General features: G+C 40.7%; 1 protein-coding gene across 3 annotated transcripts in view; it reads right to left on the reverse strand.

The window, feature by feature from the left end:
* Nucleotides 1-3,177: 3,177 nt before the first annotated feature.
* scube1 (signal peptide, CUB domain, EGF-like 1) overlaps nucleotides 3,178-17,027 on the reverse strand; it is a 279,156-nt gene continuing 265,306 nt past the window's right edge. For all 3 annotated transcript variants that reach the window (XM_078220129.1, XM_078220128.1, XM_078220127.1), the window contains 5 exons: nucleotides 14,577-14,738; nucleotides 11,200-11,397; nucleotides 8,503-8,655; nucleotides 5,082-5,161; nucleotides 3,178-4,972 (listed from right to left, as the gene is read on the reverse strand). In XM_078220129.1, coding sequence (XP_078076255.1) covers nucleotides 4,820-4,972; nucleotides 5,082-5,161; nucleotides 8,503-8,655; nucleotides 11,200-11,397; nucleotides 14,577-14,738 — 746 coding nt within the window. In that variant the 3' untranslated portion in view covers nucleotides 3,178-4,819. The remainder of the gene's footprint in view (nucleotides 4,973-5,081; nucleotides 5,162-8,502; nucleotides 8,656-11,199; nucleotides 11,398-14,576; nucleotides 14,739-17,027) is intronic.

A 17,027-nucleotide genomic window follows, 5' to 3' on the forward strand; every position in this document is an offset into this window, starting at 1 on the left:
TTGGATTTAGTTGTGGGAGAGCACTTTGGAGATAGTGACCACAATTCGGTATCTTTTGTTATTGCAATGGAGAGGGAGAGGGCCATACGGCAGGGCATAGTTTACAATTGGGGGAGAGGTAATTATGATGCAATCAGGCAGGAATTAGGAAGCATAGGATGGGAACAAAAATTGTCAGGCAAAGGCACGAATGATAAGTGGAACTTTTTCAAGGAACAAATACTGTGTGTCCTTGATAGGTATGTCCCTGCCAGGCAGAGAGGAAATGGCCGAGTGAGGGAACCATGGTTCACAAAAGAGGTGGAATGTCTTGTCAAGAGGAAGAAGGAAGCGTATGTTAGGTTGAGAAAACAAGGTTCAGTTGGCTCGATGGAGGGTTACAAGTTAGCAAGAAATGAGCTGAAAAAGGGGCTTAGGAGAGCTAGGAGGGGGCATGAGAAGTCCTTGGCGGGTCGGATCAAGGAAAACCCCAAGGCTTTTTACTCTTATGTGAGGAATACAGGGTGAGGCTGGGGCCGGTCAAGGACGGCAGTGGGAATTTGTGCATGGAGTCAGAAGAGATAGGAGGTGATGAACGAATACTTTTCTTCGGTGTTCACCAAGGAGAGGGGCCATGTTTTTGAGGAAGAGATGGTGTCACAGGCTGATAGGCTGGAGGAAGTAGATGTTCGGAGGGAAGATGTACTAGCAATTTTGAATAAACTGAAAGTTGATAAGTCCCCTGGGCCTGATGAAATATATCCTAGGATTCTTTGGGAGGCAAGGGATTAGATAGCAGAGCCTTTGGCATTGATCTTTGCGTCCTCACTGTCCACGGGGTGGTGCCAGAGGACTGGAGAGTGGCGAATGTGGTTCCTCTGTTTAAGAAAGGGAATAGAAATGACCCTGGTAATTATAGGCTGGTTAGTCTTACTTCGGTGGTCGGTAAGTTGATGGAAAAGGTCCTTAGGGATAGGATTTACGACCATTTAGAAAGATGCAGCTTAATCCGGGATAGTCAGCACGGATTTGTGAAGGGCAAGTCTTGCCTCACAAATTTGATAGAATTTTTCGAGGAGGTAACTAAGTGTGTAGATGAAGGTAGTGCAGTTGATGTCATATTCATGGATTTTAGTAAGGCGTTTGATAAAGTCCCCCACAGTCGGCTTATGAAGAAAGTAAGGATGTGTGGGATAGAGGGAAGTTTGGCCGATTGGATAGGTAACTGGCTATCTGATCGAAGACAGAGGGTGGTGGTGGATGGAAAATTTTCAGACTGGAAACTGGTTACCAGCGGAGTGCCACAAGGATCAGTGCTTGGTCCTCTGCTATTTGTAATTTTTATAAATGACTTGGAGGAGGGGGCTGAAGGGTGGATCAGTAAATTTGCTGATGACACCAAGATTGGTGGAGTAGTGGATGAGGTGGAGGGCTGTTGTAGGCTGCAAAGAGATATAGATAGAATGCAGAGCTGGGCTGAAAAATGGCAAATGGAGTTTAACCCTGACAAATGCGAGGTGATTCATTTTGGTAGGACAAATTTAAATGTGGATTACAGGGTCAAAGGTAGGGTTCTGAAGAATGTGGAGGAACAGAGAGATCTTGGGGTTCATATCCATAGATCTCTGAAGGTTGCCACTCAAGTGAATAGAGCCGTGAAGAAGGCCTATAGTGTGTTGGCGTTCATTAACAGGGGGTTTGAGTTTAAGAGCTGTGGGGTTATGCTGCAACTGTACAGGACCTTGGTGAGACCACATTTGGAATATTGTGTGCAGTTCTGGTCACCTCACTACAAGAAGAATGTGGAGACACTGGAAAGAGTGCAAAGGAGATTTACCAGGATGCTGCCTGGTTTGGAGGGTAGGTCTTATGAGGAAAGGTTGAGGGAACTTGGGCTTTTCTCTTTGGAGCGGAGGAGGTTGAGAGGAGACTTGATAGAGGTTTATAAGATGATGAGGGGGATAGAAAGAGTGAACGTTCAAAGACTATTTCCTCGGGTGAATGGAGCGGTAACTAGGGGGCATAACTATAGGGTTCATGGTGGGAGATATAGGAAGGATGTCCGAGGTGGGTTTTTTACTCAGAGAGTGGTTGGGGTGTGGAATGGACTGCCTGCAGGGATAGTGGAGTCAGACACTTTAGGAACATTTAAGAAGCTATTGAATAGGCACATGGAGTACTTCGGGATGATAGGGAGGAAATAGCTTGATCTGGGTTTCAGACAAAGCTCGGCACAACATCGTGGGCCGAAGGGCCTGTTCTGTGCTGTACTGTTCTATGTTCTATTCCTGTTAAGGTGTGGTGGGGGAAATGGCTCTGCACAAATGCTTGGTGCCAAGCATGTTGCAGCTGCGACTCCAAGATAGCATGCTGTGCTCCGTAACCACCAACAGCTCTACTGGTTTACTCCTTTCACTGTCACACTTTAATGCCTTGACAGTGTACAGCTGTGAGGTATCTGATCAAGGGTCAACTGTGTGGGCGCATCCTGATAGATAGGTGGCAAGAGGACAAGTGGATGGGATAATGACCATGAAACTGTCCATCATTCATCCACTTGAGTCTTGGCAACAAACTACATGACTACTTAATATCTGTACCAGCCCATGGTAGCAAGACAATGCCATCTCGACGGCTGTGTCTTATGAATCCACCACGTATCTTTCAGTGCTTCAGTACAGTACACTGAATAGACAGCAACAATTACATTTTTCCCCAAAGAAAGCCAATGATAGGCAATGCGTTCCGGGGTCAGTTAACAGTTGGACCACATTTACAGAATTCCCACTCACCTGACAAATCAATGATGTCTCCTCAAAGGCACAAGCTTCACCATGGACAACCAATCTCGCCAAAGGTTCTTTCTGAAGGCCAACTTTTTATCTGCGCCTGAGTCACTCAGCCCCACTGGGCCCGCCTCCAGCCCCTTACTATTTTTGGAACACCCACCCAGATCCCTAATATAGCCCGCTAACCCCAGACCGAAATGCTGTCATTTGGTCTGACATTCTTTGAAGTTGGGTTCACGGAGATGGAATTGCTCCAACACTGTCACTAGATACGTGGATTAAAATCTGGGCCTGGGTTTACATTCTGTCCACTGGTCCAGCAATCTCTAAGAAGAACACAATTTCTTTTAAAGTAATCTTTGTGGTTTATTATGAAAATGATTAAACAAACAAAAATCCTTTATGTGCCTCCTTTAGAGGTCTAACAGAAAAGAAAACTAAATACAGAGAGAAGACCAGGTAGTTAAAGTAAAATGAGTGGAGCTATAAGTTACATTTACAATGGTTTACAATGATAAAACTGGTAGTATTAACACAACTGTATGGATCCCTTACTGTAAGTCTATGACCAGAACCATTTATATAAAGTAACAAAATCTTATTGCAGTTTATACAGTTGTATTTTAACTTTTTTTTCTATCTACCATAGTAAATATTAACTTAATTTCATATGGAAAACATTGCCAACATTTGTACATAATTTACATATTGGTAATAATGCTTATAAAGCAGCATCTACATTTTTTTTAGCTTAGGTATAGTATCGATCAGACCCAGTAACCTAAGAATGGGAGAAAAAAAAAACAAAAGAATCTGTAAAACACTTCCAGTTCTGTACAGACAATGAAACTTCAGATTAACAGGAACACCTGCCTATTCCAGTTACTATATCAGCCAGTAGCTTTGCTACCGTTACAGCACTAAATCAGTAGCATAAATACACAAGAGAATGCATTGCTTTTTTTTTAAGAAAAAGAAACAGTGTGTATCCAATTATCACCACCTCTTCATCTATTCTGCTAAAAACAACCAATATGGCTGTACCAAAAAGAGCCGAGACTGTCTACACTGATTTCCTTTACGAGGGGGAAGGATTATTGATCATTCAAGCACAACATTCTTATGTTATCAGAAAATATATGGGGAATCATTTTTCTTCCTCCTCCACCCAAGAAATGATAAAAAGTAAACATCAAAATTCTGTGTCAATTTTGGAAAACGTTCTTTTCTTTTAAAGAAAAACTTTATATATATATTATATGTATACAATATATATATAATATATATATATATAAAGAATAAAGTTTGTGTACCTGCATCAGAGGCAAGAAAGATTATATATTCTCTTCTCTGATCACGCAGTACAGGAAATTAGAATAGTTGTTCCAATTCTGATTCATCTCTGAAGAACAGTTACGAGTTTATACAATTGAAAGAGTATTTTTTAGGTAAGACATAGACCTAAGGAGAATACAATTTAGATTTTTTTTTCTAAATTGTTCCAAATACAAAGTTCAAGTGCAATTAAAATTCCAAATATTAGTTACATCTTTTTTATTTATTTCTATTGCATCATTTTGATACTTTTGCAGGTAGTTGCCAATTTTTGCTATTTTCCAACATACTGATAGAATGTTTTTGTTCTACGGGATCTAACCTTCTTTCCTGTAGAAGAGACTGAAAATGAAAATATTTTTAATAGAGATCATTTTCTGTTAGAATCAACTGTTCTTTGAACATATAACAAAAGACAGAAAGCATTCACGGCGTACAGATTCACAGCCAAGGCCGAATGCACGCAAGGCTTCCTAAATTCTTTCTGCTTCCAGAGGAATATTATCGACTGTGAGCAGGAAAACTGCTTGTAGAACATTATATCATTTTAGGATAGGTTCTTCACCAAGGAAGAATGGAAAAAATACTTAAAGTAAAAATCGAAGACTATTAAACAGAACTTTTGAGGAGAAAGTGTGACACCAGTGTTGAAGGAAGGGTTGCCTCTTTATTCAGAATGCAATAGAACAACATGTTAAACATCTCCAGCAGCAAAACTATTTGTACGGCCTCAAGAATCTGGACACTTTGGACCGCAGCAACTTTATAAATGATCTGGGGAACATTTCTTTTGATTCTTGCGCTGTATACTTGAAGTAATTTTGAGGGTGAGCCAATACATCAAAGAGTGCTTTGATCAATTTCTTGTCCTATATTGAAAAAAGACACAATTAAGAAAAACATTTCTTGTTAGAATTGGTAACTTAAATTTCTACAGCACTCTTCTAGAACAATTTTTCTTCTTAACAGCAAGCTTACTTTAAGAATTTCTTGGTGATTCTCCGAAGCATACAAACGCCCATCTCTGACAATGTCTTCTATTAATTGCTGGTAGTCCTCTAGTCAAGAAAAAAAATAATTAAACAGCAACACCCTACTTCACTTGTGACACTAATAAGTAAATAATTTGGGTGAATGTTTTTTCACTAAGTTTTTGCAAACATAGATAATTTAAAAATATATTTTTCTAATTTTTAAAAGAACCATAACATTGCATTGGTAATATCTTTAATTCACAGGCTTATATTCAACATTGCTTTGTAGGATCATATTGGTCTGCATGGCTTAGCAAGACACCAGATAAACTCCACTCGCCTTCATTCTCTGCCCATCACAAGTTAGACAATAACAATCATATGGGAGGTATAAACTGCACTGAAGGTTAAAATAATCAGAGTAGGCACTAGTCATGTGAACATAGTTACCTTCTAGCTTGTTTGGTTTTTTTATTCATTCATGTGACATGGGCATCCCTGCCAGCATTTGTTGCTCATCCCTAACTAAACTGAGTGGCTGGCTAAACCGTTTCAGAAGGCATTTAAGAGTCAACCACATTGTTGTGCATCTGGAGTCACATGTAGGCCAGACCAGGTAAGTAAGGCAGATTTCCTTCCCAAAAGGACATTAGCAAACCCAGATGGGTTTTTATGACATTTGGTTCATGGTCATCATTAGACTTTTAATTCCAGATTTTTGTTGACTTCAAATTTCACCATCTGCCAGAGTGCAATTCAAATCCGGGTCCCCAGAGCATTGCCCTGGGTCTTGGATTACAGGTCCAGCAACAATATCACTGCTCCACTGCCTCCTCTATCAGGCTATGGGTGGAATTTTCCCATGCCTCTGTTGGCAGGTTCAATGGTGGGCAGGGAGAATTCAATAGCAGGTCCAGAAATTGGTTTTACTCTGGTGTGCATTTCCTGCAGTATATTCCGCTGGTGTCTGCCCCGGCAGATCAGGAAACCCACTAGAGGTTGGCATGAAACTGATTTGCATCCCACTAATGGGATGCAGATGAAGGCCTGACCAAGATCGTCTACTCATGCCCGATTCTCTGCAACACCTGCAGGAAAACACACCGGGGCAAAACACATCTGGAACAACATGGCATGCAAATGGTGGGACTTACCTGAACTGACTTACCTGGGGCTGCCAGCAATCCTGGATCCCGGCACACCACAGCAGTGGGTGAGGGAACATCTACAGGCGGATCTTCCAGATTCAGAGTCATTGAGGAGGTTCATCTTCTAACCTCAGAATGTTCCTGGAGCTCCAATTGCTTTCTCAAGAAGTCTATTCCAGATTCAGAGTGCTCCCAGACATTCGTCTTTATTTTCAGTACTTTTAAAACCGGGCAACTCTTTATATGTTATTAACTGCTTTCAGTTCTCAGTCTCTGTCAAATACTCAAGCGTTTTACAGGCTATTTAAAATCTGATATCAATGCAGTTCATTCGTGGGAGTTTCCTAACAGTTCTCTAATACAATAGCTCTGTCATTCCAAGCAGTTCCATGCTCCATCTAAAGACAGGGACATACCCTGGTGATTTAAAAGTTTTAAGTATTTTCCTCTCTGAGCATACACTAACATCTATCCCCAATCACCAATCACTACTGATGTTAGAAAATATGAGAAGTGCCTTTCCATCTCATGTTTTTGAGGACTCAATCTCAAAAAATGATTGCATCGAATTTCCAGTTAAAGGTGCCAGAAACAAGGATTGAACCTAATTGTAGTTTTTAAAAGAAACAAAAGGCATTTCAGTTCCTTGCAATCTCTGATACTTGTTCTTCTTTCCTCCTTTATATGTCTGTTTGCCCTTTTCACTTTCTGTTGCAGGCACATGAGAAAGAAACAAGGCTGAAGTCCCCTATCCCAGCTCACTGCTTCATAACCAAAATGAAAACAGCACCTCACAATACACCATTTTTTCAATAGTATATACTTATCAGAATACTAGTGCCCATTAGCCATCGTATTAGTTATTTGCTATAAGTATATTTCACTCTTGGGAACAGGTTAGGGACTGACACAATCATTTTAACTTATAGCCAGCAGACAGAGAGTCACTTATCCCATTATTCTGGGCTGGACTTCAAAGCAGGTAGCAATGTGTCTAACTCCCAGCACTACCCATTCCCCTCATGCTTCCAATTTTTGACACAGAGCTAGATTTTGTTCTCTGATTGGTGGTTTACTGTCGGGTAGGACTACAGCCCACACATAACCACATTGCTAAACTGGTAAGTCCACCTCGGAGAGATTGTGGCTTTGGATCAGATATACCACCACTGTGAGGGAGGGGTGGCCAAAGGGACACAAGTTTTTTGACAGAGAGGGAGGGAGACAGAGGGAGCATCAGCCTCAGGGATTCAGCAACTATAAGGTTCCCCACATTTCTGGTTATAGCTGTGGAATAGAAATCATAGAAATCATAGAAACCCTACAGTGCAGAAGGAGGCCATTCGGCCCATCGAGTCTGCACCGACCACAATCCCACCCAGGCCCTACCCCCGCATATTTTACCCGCTAATCCCTCTAACCTACGCATCTCAGGACTCTAAGGGGCAATTTTTTTTTAACCTGGCCAATCCACCTAACCCGCACATCTTTGGACTGTGGGAGGAAACCGGAGCACCCGGAGGAAACCCACGCAGACACGAGGAGAATGTGCAAACTCCACACAGACAGTGACCCGAGCCGGGAATCGAACCCGGAACCCTGGAGCTGTGAAGCAGCAGTGCTAACCACTGCGCTACCGTGCCGCCCAAAAAATATAAACAATTGAAATACTTTTAACAGTAGTAAGGGCCAGAAAGGCAAAACTGTTGGCGATTAGGGGCATGATACAATGGGAAGGATGAGACAGTCAGTGTACAAGACCAAGAATTGCCACAAAGTCTAGGAAGAGCTTCAATTATATTACCATGGTAAGTCAAGACACTTTTGCCAATACATATCCCCCATTGATAGCACCTTCTCTCATCTTACTTCTAATCCTCTTTCTCAGCAGTACCTGAATGTTAGGAATCTCAAGGCCAATGCTCTGGGGATTTGGATTCAAATCCCACCATGACAGCTGGTGAAATTTGAATTCAATTAATAACAAAGTCTGGAATTGAAGGTTAATCTCAGTAATGGTGACCATGAAACTTTCATTGATTGTTGTAAAAACCCATCTGATTCACTAATGTCCTTTAAGGAAGGAAATCTGCCATCCTTACCCGGTCTGGCCTACAGGTTCACAGCAATGTGGTTGGCTTTTACCTGCTCTCTGAAATTTCCTAGCCAGCCACTCAGTTCAAAGGTAGTTAGGGTTGGGGATGGAAATGCTGGCCTTAACAGCAATGTACACATCCCATTAAAGAATTTTTAAAAAGTAGTTCCATGTTTCCTTACCATCATATGTTACATATGGAACTTGAAATCCTTTGGCACTGTTTCCCTCATTAGCTTTGAACTGAATCCATAGTTTCCGAGATCTTGAGGTAAAAGCTATTGGTCGCTCATAAGTCTGGCATGTTTCATACGTTGTGATAGATGTTGGTGATGCTGCAAATTACATAGTGAACGATATAGTATAAAATTCAAGCTTCCCAAAACCACCATTGTTTTCAGTGCATATATTTATTTTATTTCAAGCACATCATAACTTTGAGTGTCAGAATTCCACTTGGCAGGCATGCATTAAGGAGACAAATCATTAAATTATGCACTTCCAATTGGTGATTGTCTATCAGTTAAAGTTATTCCATATCCATACTAATCTTTGTAAACTAACATGGTTTAAACCACAGAAATCTTTGAAGGGGCAGTAAATGTTCAACCATAACTGGAAATCTAAGACTGGAAATTGTGATCAGTAAAATTCACCTATGAATATTTAGCTATTTTTACACATTCATGTTTCGATTCATTGAAAATAAGGTAATGCACAGGGATGGACAAGTGAATTGAGCTTTCATAGGTGAACTTTGCTGATCAAGATTGATACCATGAATATATACTGGGCTATGGAAAGGGTAAAATTAAGAAAATATTTTCTCATTTAAAGTTTGTCTTAACGTTTTGGGAAAAAATTATTTTTCTGCAATAAATCTGACTTTACAAGCTTTGTCAACATTTGTGATATTGCCTTCTGTGTTTGAAATCACGCAAGGAATTTTAAACTTTTGATTAACATTTAAAATTTTTACTTTGGTAACGGAGTAAGGATGCAAGATGTTAACAATGGTAATGCATACAACCAGAGTCATGCCTACCAATTAGTCACTTAGATTAAACGACATTAGGTGCAAAAGACTTCTGATATAAATTATAGCCTAGTTTTATTTATATTGAAGAGTATGGTTAGAACCTTCTGACAACTTAAATGTTTTGAAATTCAAAACTTGTACAGTATTGAAGATGGTAAACATGATGCAAAGTTGAAGATATAATGGATGTTGCAGATCAGAGGATAGCAACGAGTAGAATATTGAGTCAAAACAGAAAATACTGGAAATAACGACCAGGTCAGAGATCCTCTGTGGAGAAAGAAACAGGCTAAATGATCAGGATTTTATGGTCCCTCCTGCCTGATGGAATATTGGGGTCCCACTGATCACGCCATGGCAGGGTCGTAGCATCCTGGCCTATGTTTCAGATTAATGATCGTTCATCAGAACAGCTTTGTTTTTCTCTTCACAGATGCTACCTGATCTGCTGAGTATTTCTGAACTTTCTGTATTCATTTCCAAAAAATATTTGTCACTCATAGATATTTCTGTATTGCTTTTGGAGAAGAATATTGATGTTGATGCAAGAGTACAGGTGTTCTGACAATAATGGCAAACATCAGCTAAACTTATTTCAAGGCATGCACCTATCCTGAAAAACAGGCTCTACATGTGGTGGGAAGGGGTAAACAATGATAAATTCTTCACAATTATAAACTGTTCACAATTGTAAACTGTTCACAGTAATATTTGGAGGGAGAACTCTAAATTTATTTCCTTTTTCACTACTAAGATGATGAACTGCTTTTCATTTCTTCACTGGCTTGCAACAATTTCAGTGGAAGAAAGGAAAATGGGCACTAAAGGAATGAAGAATACACCGACACAAATTGGTGCAGAAACTGGGAATGAAAAGAAACAAAGCCAAGGCAAACAGAAGGAAGCCAGTATGTGAAAGGAGAGGGATAACAAAATGAATTGCATTGGCCAACATATGTATCAAAATATCTATAAATAACACAATGTAGGGGTACCAGTTCAGAAACCCCAAGGTATACTATGAAGCCAGACTAGACCCCAACAATTTTCTATTTTGGCATTAGTGTGAGGTTAGGACGTTTCACTCTAGGTGCGATTCTACTGACAAACTGGGAAGCTTTTATCAAAACAAACTTTATTTAATAACACAGTTTAACTATAACAAATGAATTAGCTTAACCTTTAACAATTGAACAATAATTAAACATGACAAGATGCAAGTCTTAACTGCTAACCTATCACTATGAGTTCCAATTCAAGCAATATTCTTCTTATGGACTTAAATTCCCTCTTTAAAATTAGTTAGCAAAACACAGGCATACTTGCAGCCCTAGCACTCTCAGACAGGTCTTTCCAAAGACAAAGTAAAAGAGAGATGCTGCTTTCTTCTGGCAATCTAAGCAGCAACTCCCCTTGTTTTTAAAATGAAACTGAAAACAATATTTCTTTCCTGCAAGCTTAGCTCCTTTCATTAAGCACATGATGCTGTCCCTGTCAATCAACTTAATCAAAATGCCAGATCTCTGGCACACTCTCTCTCTCACACATGCTCTCACTCGTACACATGCTCTCCAAGTAAACACAAATGCATTAGCTCTGCTTAAACAAACACTCCACATCTAAAATGAATACTTATCTTTTGCTCCCAGCTACCACTTTAAAGATTTCCCTAAACAAATCAACCCCTGTAGCAAAACAGTGCCTCTTAAAGCAATACCTTACAAGAAATATGATATAAATATATTTCTTAAAGGCACAGTATCATCACAATAAGTGTTACAAAATAGAGTAATATACACTTGGACACAAAATTTTAAGAACAACAAATGTGGTTACTTACAACTCTTTCTCATCACTAAAACATCTCCACATTCATCTTCCATCGGTAAGAAGATTTCTGGTACTACAATGAGGATTCTTCTCTTTGGTGGTGGATTTATATTCCAGATACACTCCACGTTAGAAGGATAGTCTCCAGGATAATTGGGAGATTCAATGAATCCTGTATAATCTCCAAGATCGCCACCACACTGCTGATCTTTATACAAGTATTAAAAAACAATAAATTAACTATTTATTTTTCCTATGTAAAATAAAGTCAGCGAGTGAAATAATGAGTGTCAAACAGTTGAGTAAAAGTTTAGTCACTTTTTGAAAATTGTTAGGAGTCAACCGTACGGTAGCGCAGTGGTTAGCACTGCTGCTTCACAGCTCCAGGGTCCCGGGTTCGATTCCCGACTTGGGTCACTGTCTGTGTGGAGTTTGCACATTCTCCTCGTGTCTGCGTGGGTTTCCTCCGGGTGCTCCGGTTTCCTCCCACAGTCCAAAGATGTGCGGGTTAGGTTGATTGGCCAGGTTTAAAAATTGCCCCTTAGAGTCCTGGGATGCGTAGGTTAGAGGGATTAGCGGGTGAATATATGGGGGTAGGGCCTGGGTGGGATTGTGGTCGGTGCAGACTCGATGGGCCGAATGGCCTCCTTCTGCACTGTAGGGTTTCTATGATTCTAACTCGCCCAATCACACCTAACAGCATCCTCCCACCCCTCTCACGGCACCTTCCCATGCAAACGCAGCAGATGCAATTTGATTGGAAAACCCTCAATAATAAGTTAAGACCCAATTTATTTTTTCTTTGTCCAATACAAGCCACACTCTGCACCCCTAGTGATTTATCAATGGCAAAGTATATTTTACCACACTAACAAAAACATGTTTCCTGAAAATATAAGCTAATTTATATTCACATCTTCCCTTCTGACTATTCATGGTTCCAAACACTCCATTCAGTGGTATCAGTAATTTACTAGTACCACTTTCAGGTTAGCGTACAATATTCACTACTCACAATGCAATCGCCTCTACACTGGAGAAACCAAATGCAGATTGGGCGTTCACTTTGCAGAACATCTCCATTCAGTTCATGAGACTGACCCTACAACCAGGATTTAATGTAGAGATTGGTAGCCCCAGCTACAGGCTGGAGAGTCCAAGATGATTCTGCTTCTGCTGGCATGGCGGAAACCCCGTTACATCACTATTGGAGGGGGGTGGGGGTAGGGGGGTGGAGAACAACTGAGCAGGGAAATCCCGCCAATGTAAAAGTTGTTTTAGGCCTCCTTCTTGATTCTCCACCCCCTCCGCATTCCCGCCTGCCCAAAGCGGGGTGGAAAATCCCCAACCATTACTTTCAAACTGCTTTGAGGTGTTAAGTCAAGTTGTCACGGTTTGCAACTGCGGTTTTATGGTGAACAGAACCTGCTGGGGGCATGCAGGCGAGTACAGTGCCTGGGCAGTGCCTGGAGGAAGTGCCCTTGCAGTGCTAGGTGGTGGTGGGGGGGAAGAGGGAGAGAGAGTTCTGTGGGGGGCAGTTCCGTGTCTGTGGAAGGGGTACCATAGCTGGGTGGGGAGGGAGGGAGGGGGGGGGGGGTGGCGGATGTTCCTGTTTTTAATTTTTAGCTCTTTTAAATGGAAGGAGCGCCCCAATCTTTTAGAAACCAAAGTGGGGTGGGGTGGGCTCAATCAGAGCCCACTCCACCAGAATGACATAGGGCGAACCACCCTTTCCATTTTCTTCTCTCAAACAGTTTAAACATACATCAAGAAAAGCTGGCAAGGCAGCCTGCAGTCTGCCCTCTGCCTTTCCCACCTCAGACAACATTTTGAAAAAAGTCAGAAAATCCCACTCAGTATATTTCCATAAAAGGTAGGACATGGTGCTGTAATGTGTCTTTAAGAGAGTATGTCCATAATCATCAGACAGAATATGATGGCATTTGGGCAGCACAGTGGCACAGTGGTTAGCACTGCTGCCTCACAGTACCAGAGATCCGGGTTCAATTCTGGCCTTGGGAGTTTGCATGTTTTCGCTGTGTCTGTGTGGGTTTCTTCTGGGTGCTCCGGTTTCTTCCCACAGTCCAAAGGTGTTCGGGGTTAGATGGATTGGTCATGGTAAACGCACAGGGTTACGGGGATAATGCAGGACACAAATGAGTTGGAGAGTCGATGCAGGCTAGATGGGTTCAATGGCCTCCTTCTGTAGAGATTCTATCTTTCATGTGACAGTGGTAGAAATGTTAGTTAACCAAGCAAAACATACTAGCGAGAGCTCTCCAGCAACATCTATATATCACTGTAAGCCTTGAGTTCACAATGTAATTTACCAGTCTTACTTGAGCGATTGGTGAATTTTTGTTTCAAGGATAGTTCAAAGGTGAGATCAGAACATAGCACTGTGCAAGATCATGGCGAAAACAGTCAGTGCATTGTCATTGTGTAAGAAAGCAACAAGAGCATTGTGATAACAATTAGAGATCTAAGTTTCAACAAGACCAGATCAGGTTGCATTAACAAACCACCTTTATGAATCAGAGACTTGTCAGCTTGTAAAGTAATAAATTCACAAAGCACTAAAGTATGCTGTAGTATTCACAGCATCACAACATTGTTATGGTGAAGAAGGAGGCCATTTGGCCCATTGTGCATTATGGCATCCTTATTATTTTCTGTTTAGTTTTAAGTTTAGAAAAAAGTGGGTTATTGGAGTACGCCTTTAAGTGGCTCTGTCCACAACTTGTATACATTGTTAGACAGGAAATGATGTCATCTGTCTGTGACACAGTAATTGGAATGTGTTAGTTGACCAAGCAAAATGTACCAGATCTCCAGCAACATGGACATACTACTGTAATCTGAGTGATTGGTGAGTTTGTATTTGAAAGACAGAAGGAAACACAACACATGGAACATATTCTGTTGTGTGGAACTGAAGCCTGGGGAGTGAATTTGGTTTTCTGCGGTTGAGCAAAACAGGTAATCGGGCAGCCTGCTCTAAGTCATGTCCAAGTTTATTTTCTATTAAAGTCAATGACCGGAACTCTACCACCTCGCCTGCCATGGAATTGGTCAGGCAAGGGTCCGACAACAGAAATCTCCATTGACCTCGGGTGGGAATTTCTGGTCTCGCCCGAGCGAGGCTGTTAAATCCCATCCAATGTGTTACAGTGCTGTCATAACTGTATGTGTGCCAGAGACAAGATTCTTATTTAAAATATAAAACAAACAGAAGTTTTCATCCTATAAACATCATGCCGCTTGTGAGAATTTTCCTCCAGTCCTCTTTTGTAGACTATTGCAAGATCATGTTGTTTCAATCCATGAACCAATATATTAGATACAACTCGGAGAATGCTCTTCCCTAATATATTGGCAATTACTTACTTTTGCATTGAGTGACATTCGTGGAACCATCAAAGTCTGTAGTTGTGTTTCCAGGACAGGTAATGCAGTAGTTCTGGCCAAACTCTGGCTGATAAGTTGCAACTGGACATCTTATGCATCTGTGTGTGGTGGAGTTGTAATAGTGACCAGGAGAACAATGAACTGTGGAAAAGTTTATGAATAGTAAAAAACATTTTCACAAATTAATGAACCATATACCTTTACAAAAAGCATTATAGAAAGCATACCATTATATTTTGAAAAGATTCAGCATTTGAACCAAGAAATATTCAGGTTGGCATTAATGATCTCCTGTTGTAATGTGATATAACACGCGTGGACGAGGCAAAATTTGTACAATTCAAAATCAGAGTGGAAAATAATTCGAGACTGGACCAGGTAGGATTGCTTGATTGAGGGGTTCAAGCAACTGCGTACAATGACAATTTATATTTATATAACATATTTTAAATGTGGAAAAGCTTCCAAAAGAAAACTGAACACCAAACTAAATAAGCGAATATTAGAAGAGGTGACTAAAAGTTTGGTTAAAGAGGTGGGTCTTAAGGAGAGTCTTAATGCAGAATTTACTAAGAAGCTAATTATTGTACTCCAGTGCAACTGGTATTTAATCATTGGGTTACTTGCATGATGAACTATACACTTCATTTTGTAGTAAACTCATTTTCAGATGAATTAATAAAACCGTGACAGGTTACCAAGCTCAAATATACTAAACACTTTATTCATGCAACATTTTTAAAACAGTTAAGCTCTCAAATGCTACCTGCTTCTTGGAAGATTTTATGTTCAGTGATATGCAAATGAGGAAACATGAAGAAAAAAGAATCACTTCTTAAAACCAGCACAATTTGAACCCAGATTTCTGTGCCCAACACAGACATTCTTGGCCTGAATGTCACAGTGCAACAACAAGGAACCAGGGGAGAGGCTTGGGAGAGATACAGCTCCATGTTGCAGCTTATATGAGTAGATGATCTCACCAAGGGATAGCATATGAATGAGGGATTCAAGAATAGATCCCGGGGGTTTTGGAGCAAATGGATGGAAAGTAGAAATTTAAATTAAGCAAATTGAAAAATAAAACTAAATTGCAGGCTTTTTATGTAAGTTTTTGTGGAGGTAAACAAGTAAAAAAAAAGAATGTCCCTGTTCCCACATAAATAGGGAACATTAGAGGCAGGAAAGGCATCAGTTATAAAACTATCGCCAAATCAAAAAACCTGATGGCTGATGCCAAGGTCAGCATTGTGATGACCTTCTGTAATATGGGAAAAGCTGAAGGAAGGAGTAAAGAAAATGTGTGTTGAAAATAAACATGAAATATATTAAATTGTACAATGAGATGCAAGAAGGGGGAGCTCTCAGAATGTCTTAAACTGTTTTCCATTCAATGGAGTACTCCTGAAGGGTAGTCATATTAGTAATGTAGAAAACACACACAGCAAGCACCTACAAACTCAACTGAAGTAAGAGCAGATAATCTGTTTCAGCGTTGGGTTCAATTCTTGTACTGCTGAGGCTATTCATGAAGGCCCCACCTTCTCAATCTAGCCCCTTGCCTGAGGTGTGGTGATCCTCAGGTTAAATCACCACTAGTCAGCTCTCCCCCTCAAAGGGGAGAGAAGCCTATGGTCATCTGGGACTATGCCGGCTTTGCCTTTATATAAAATGTTTCATGTGTAGCTATCATGTTGTTAATTTGAGAATGTACTATCCCATTACATGTAATGTATGATGATATTATCACAGCTATTTATTTTCTAGGAAGGAATTAAAATAACTTAATGCAAGGTTGACACAGCAAAGCCAATCTATGCTGGCGAGGTACAGCCAAGCCACTTCCCAACTGATTAATTCATCAACTGATCTGATTCCATTTCATTTGTAGTTTTTACAGAAACAGAGCCTGTTCCACCATTCGATTAGTTAATTGCAGATCTGTACCTTAACTCTGTTAGCCCACCTTGGTTCCATAACCCTCAATACACTTGCCAAATCCATCAATCCCAATTTTGAAATGTTTAATTGACTTTTGACAAGGTCCCTCATGGCAGACTGGTGCAGAAGGTGAAGTCACATGGAGTCAGAGGTGAGCTGGCAAGGTGGATACAAAACTGGCTCGATCAAAGAAGACAGAGGGTAGCAGTGGAAGGGTGCGTTTCTGAATGGAGGGCTATGACAAGTGGCGTTCCTCAGGGATCAGTGCTGGGACCTTTGCTGTTTGTAATATATATAAATGATTTGGAGGAAAATGTAACTGGTTTGATTAGTAAGTTTGCGGATGACACAAAGTTTGGTGGATTTGCGGATAGCGATGAGGACCATCAGAGGATACCGCAGGATATAGATCATTTGGAGACTTGGGCGGAGAGATGGCAGATGGAGTTTAATGCGGACAAATGTGAGGTAATGCACTTTGGAAGGTCT

This window comes from Mustelus asterias, chromosome 9 (assembly GCF_964213995.1).
Source record: "Mustelus asterias chromosome 9, sMusAst1.hap1.1, whole genome shotgun sequence".
Classification (NCBI taxonomy): Eukaryota; Metazoa; Chordata; class Chondrichthyes; order Carcharhiniformes; family Triakidae; genus Mustelus; species Mustelus asterias.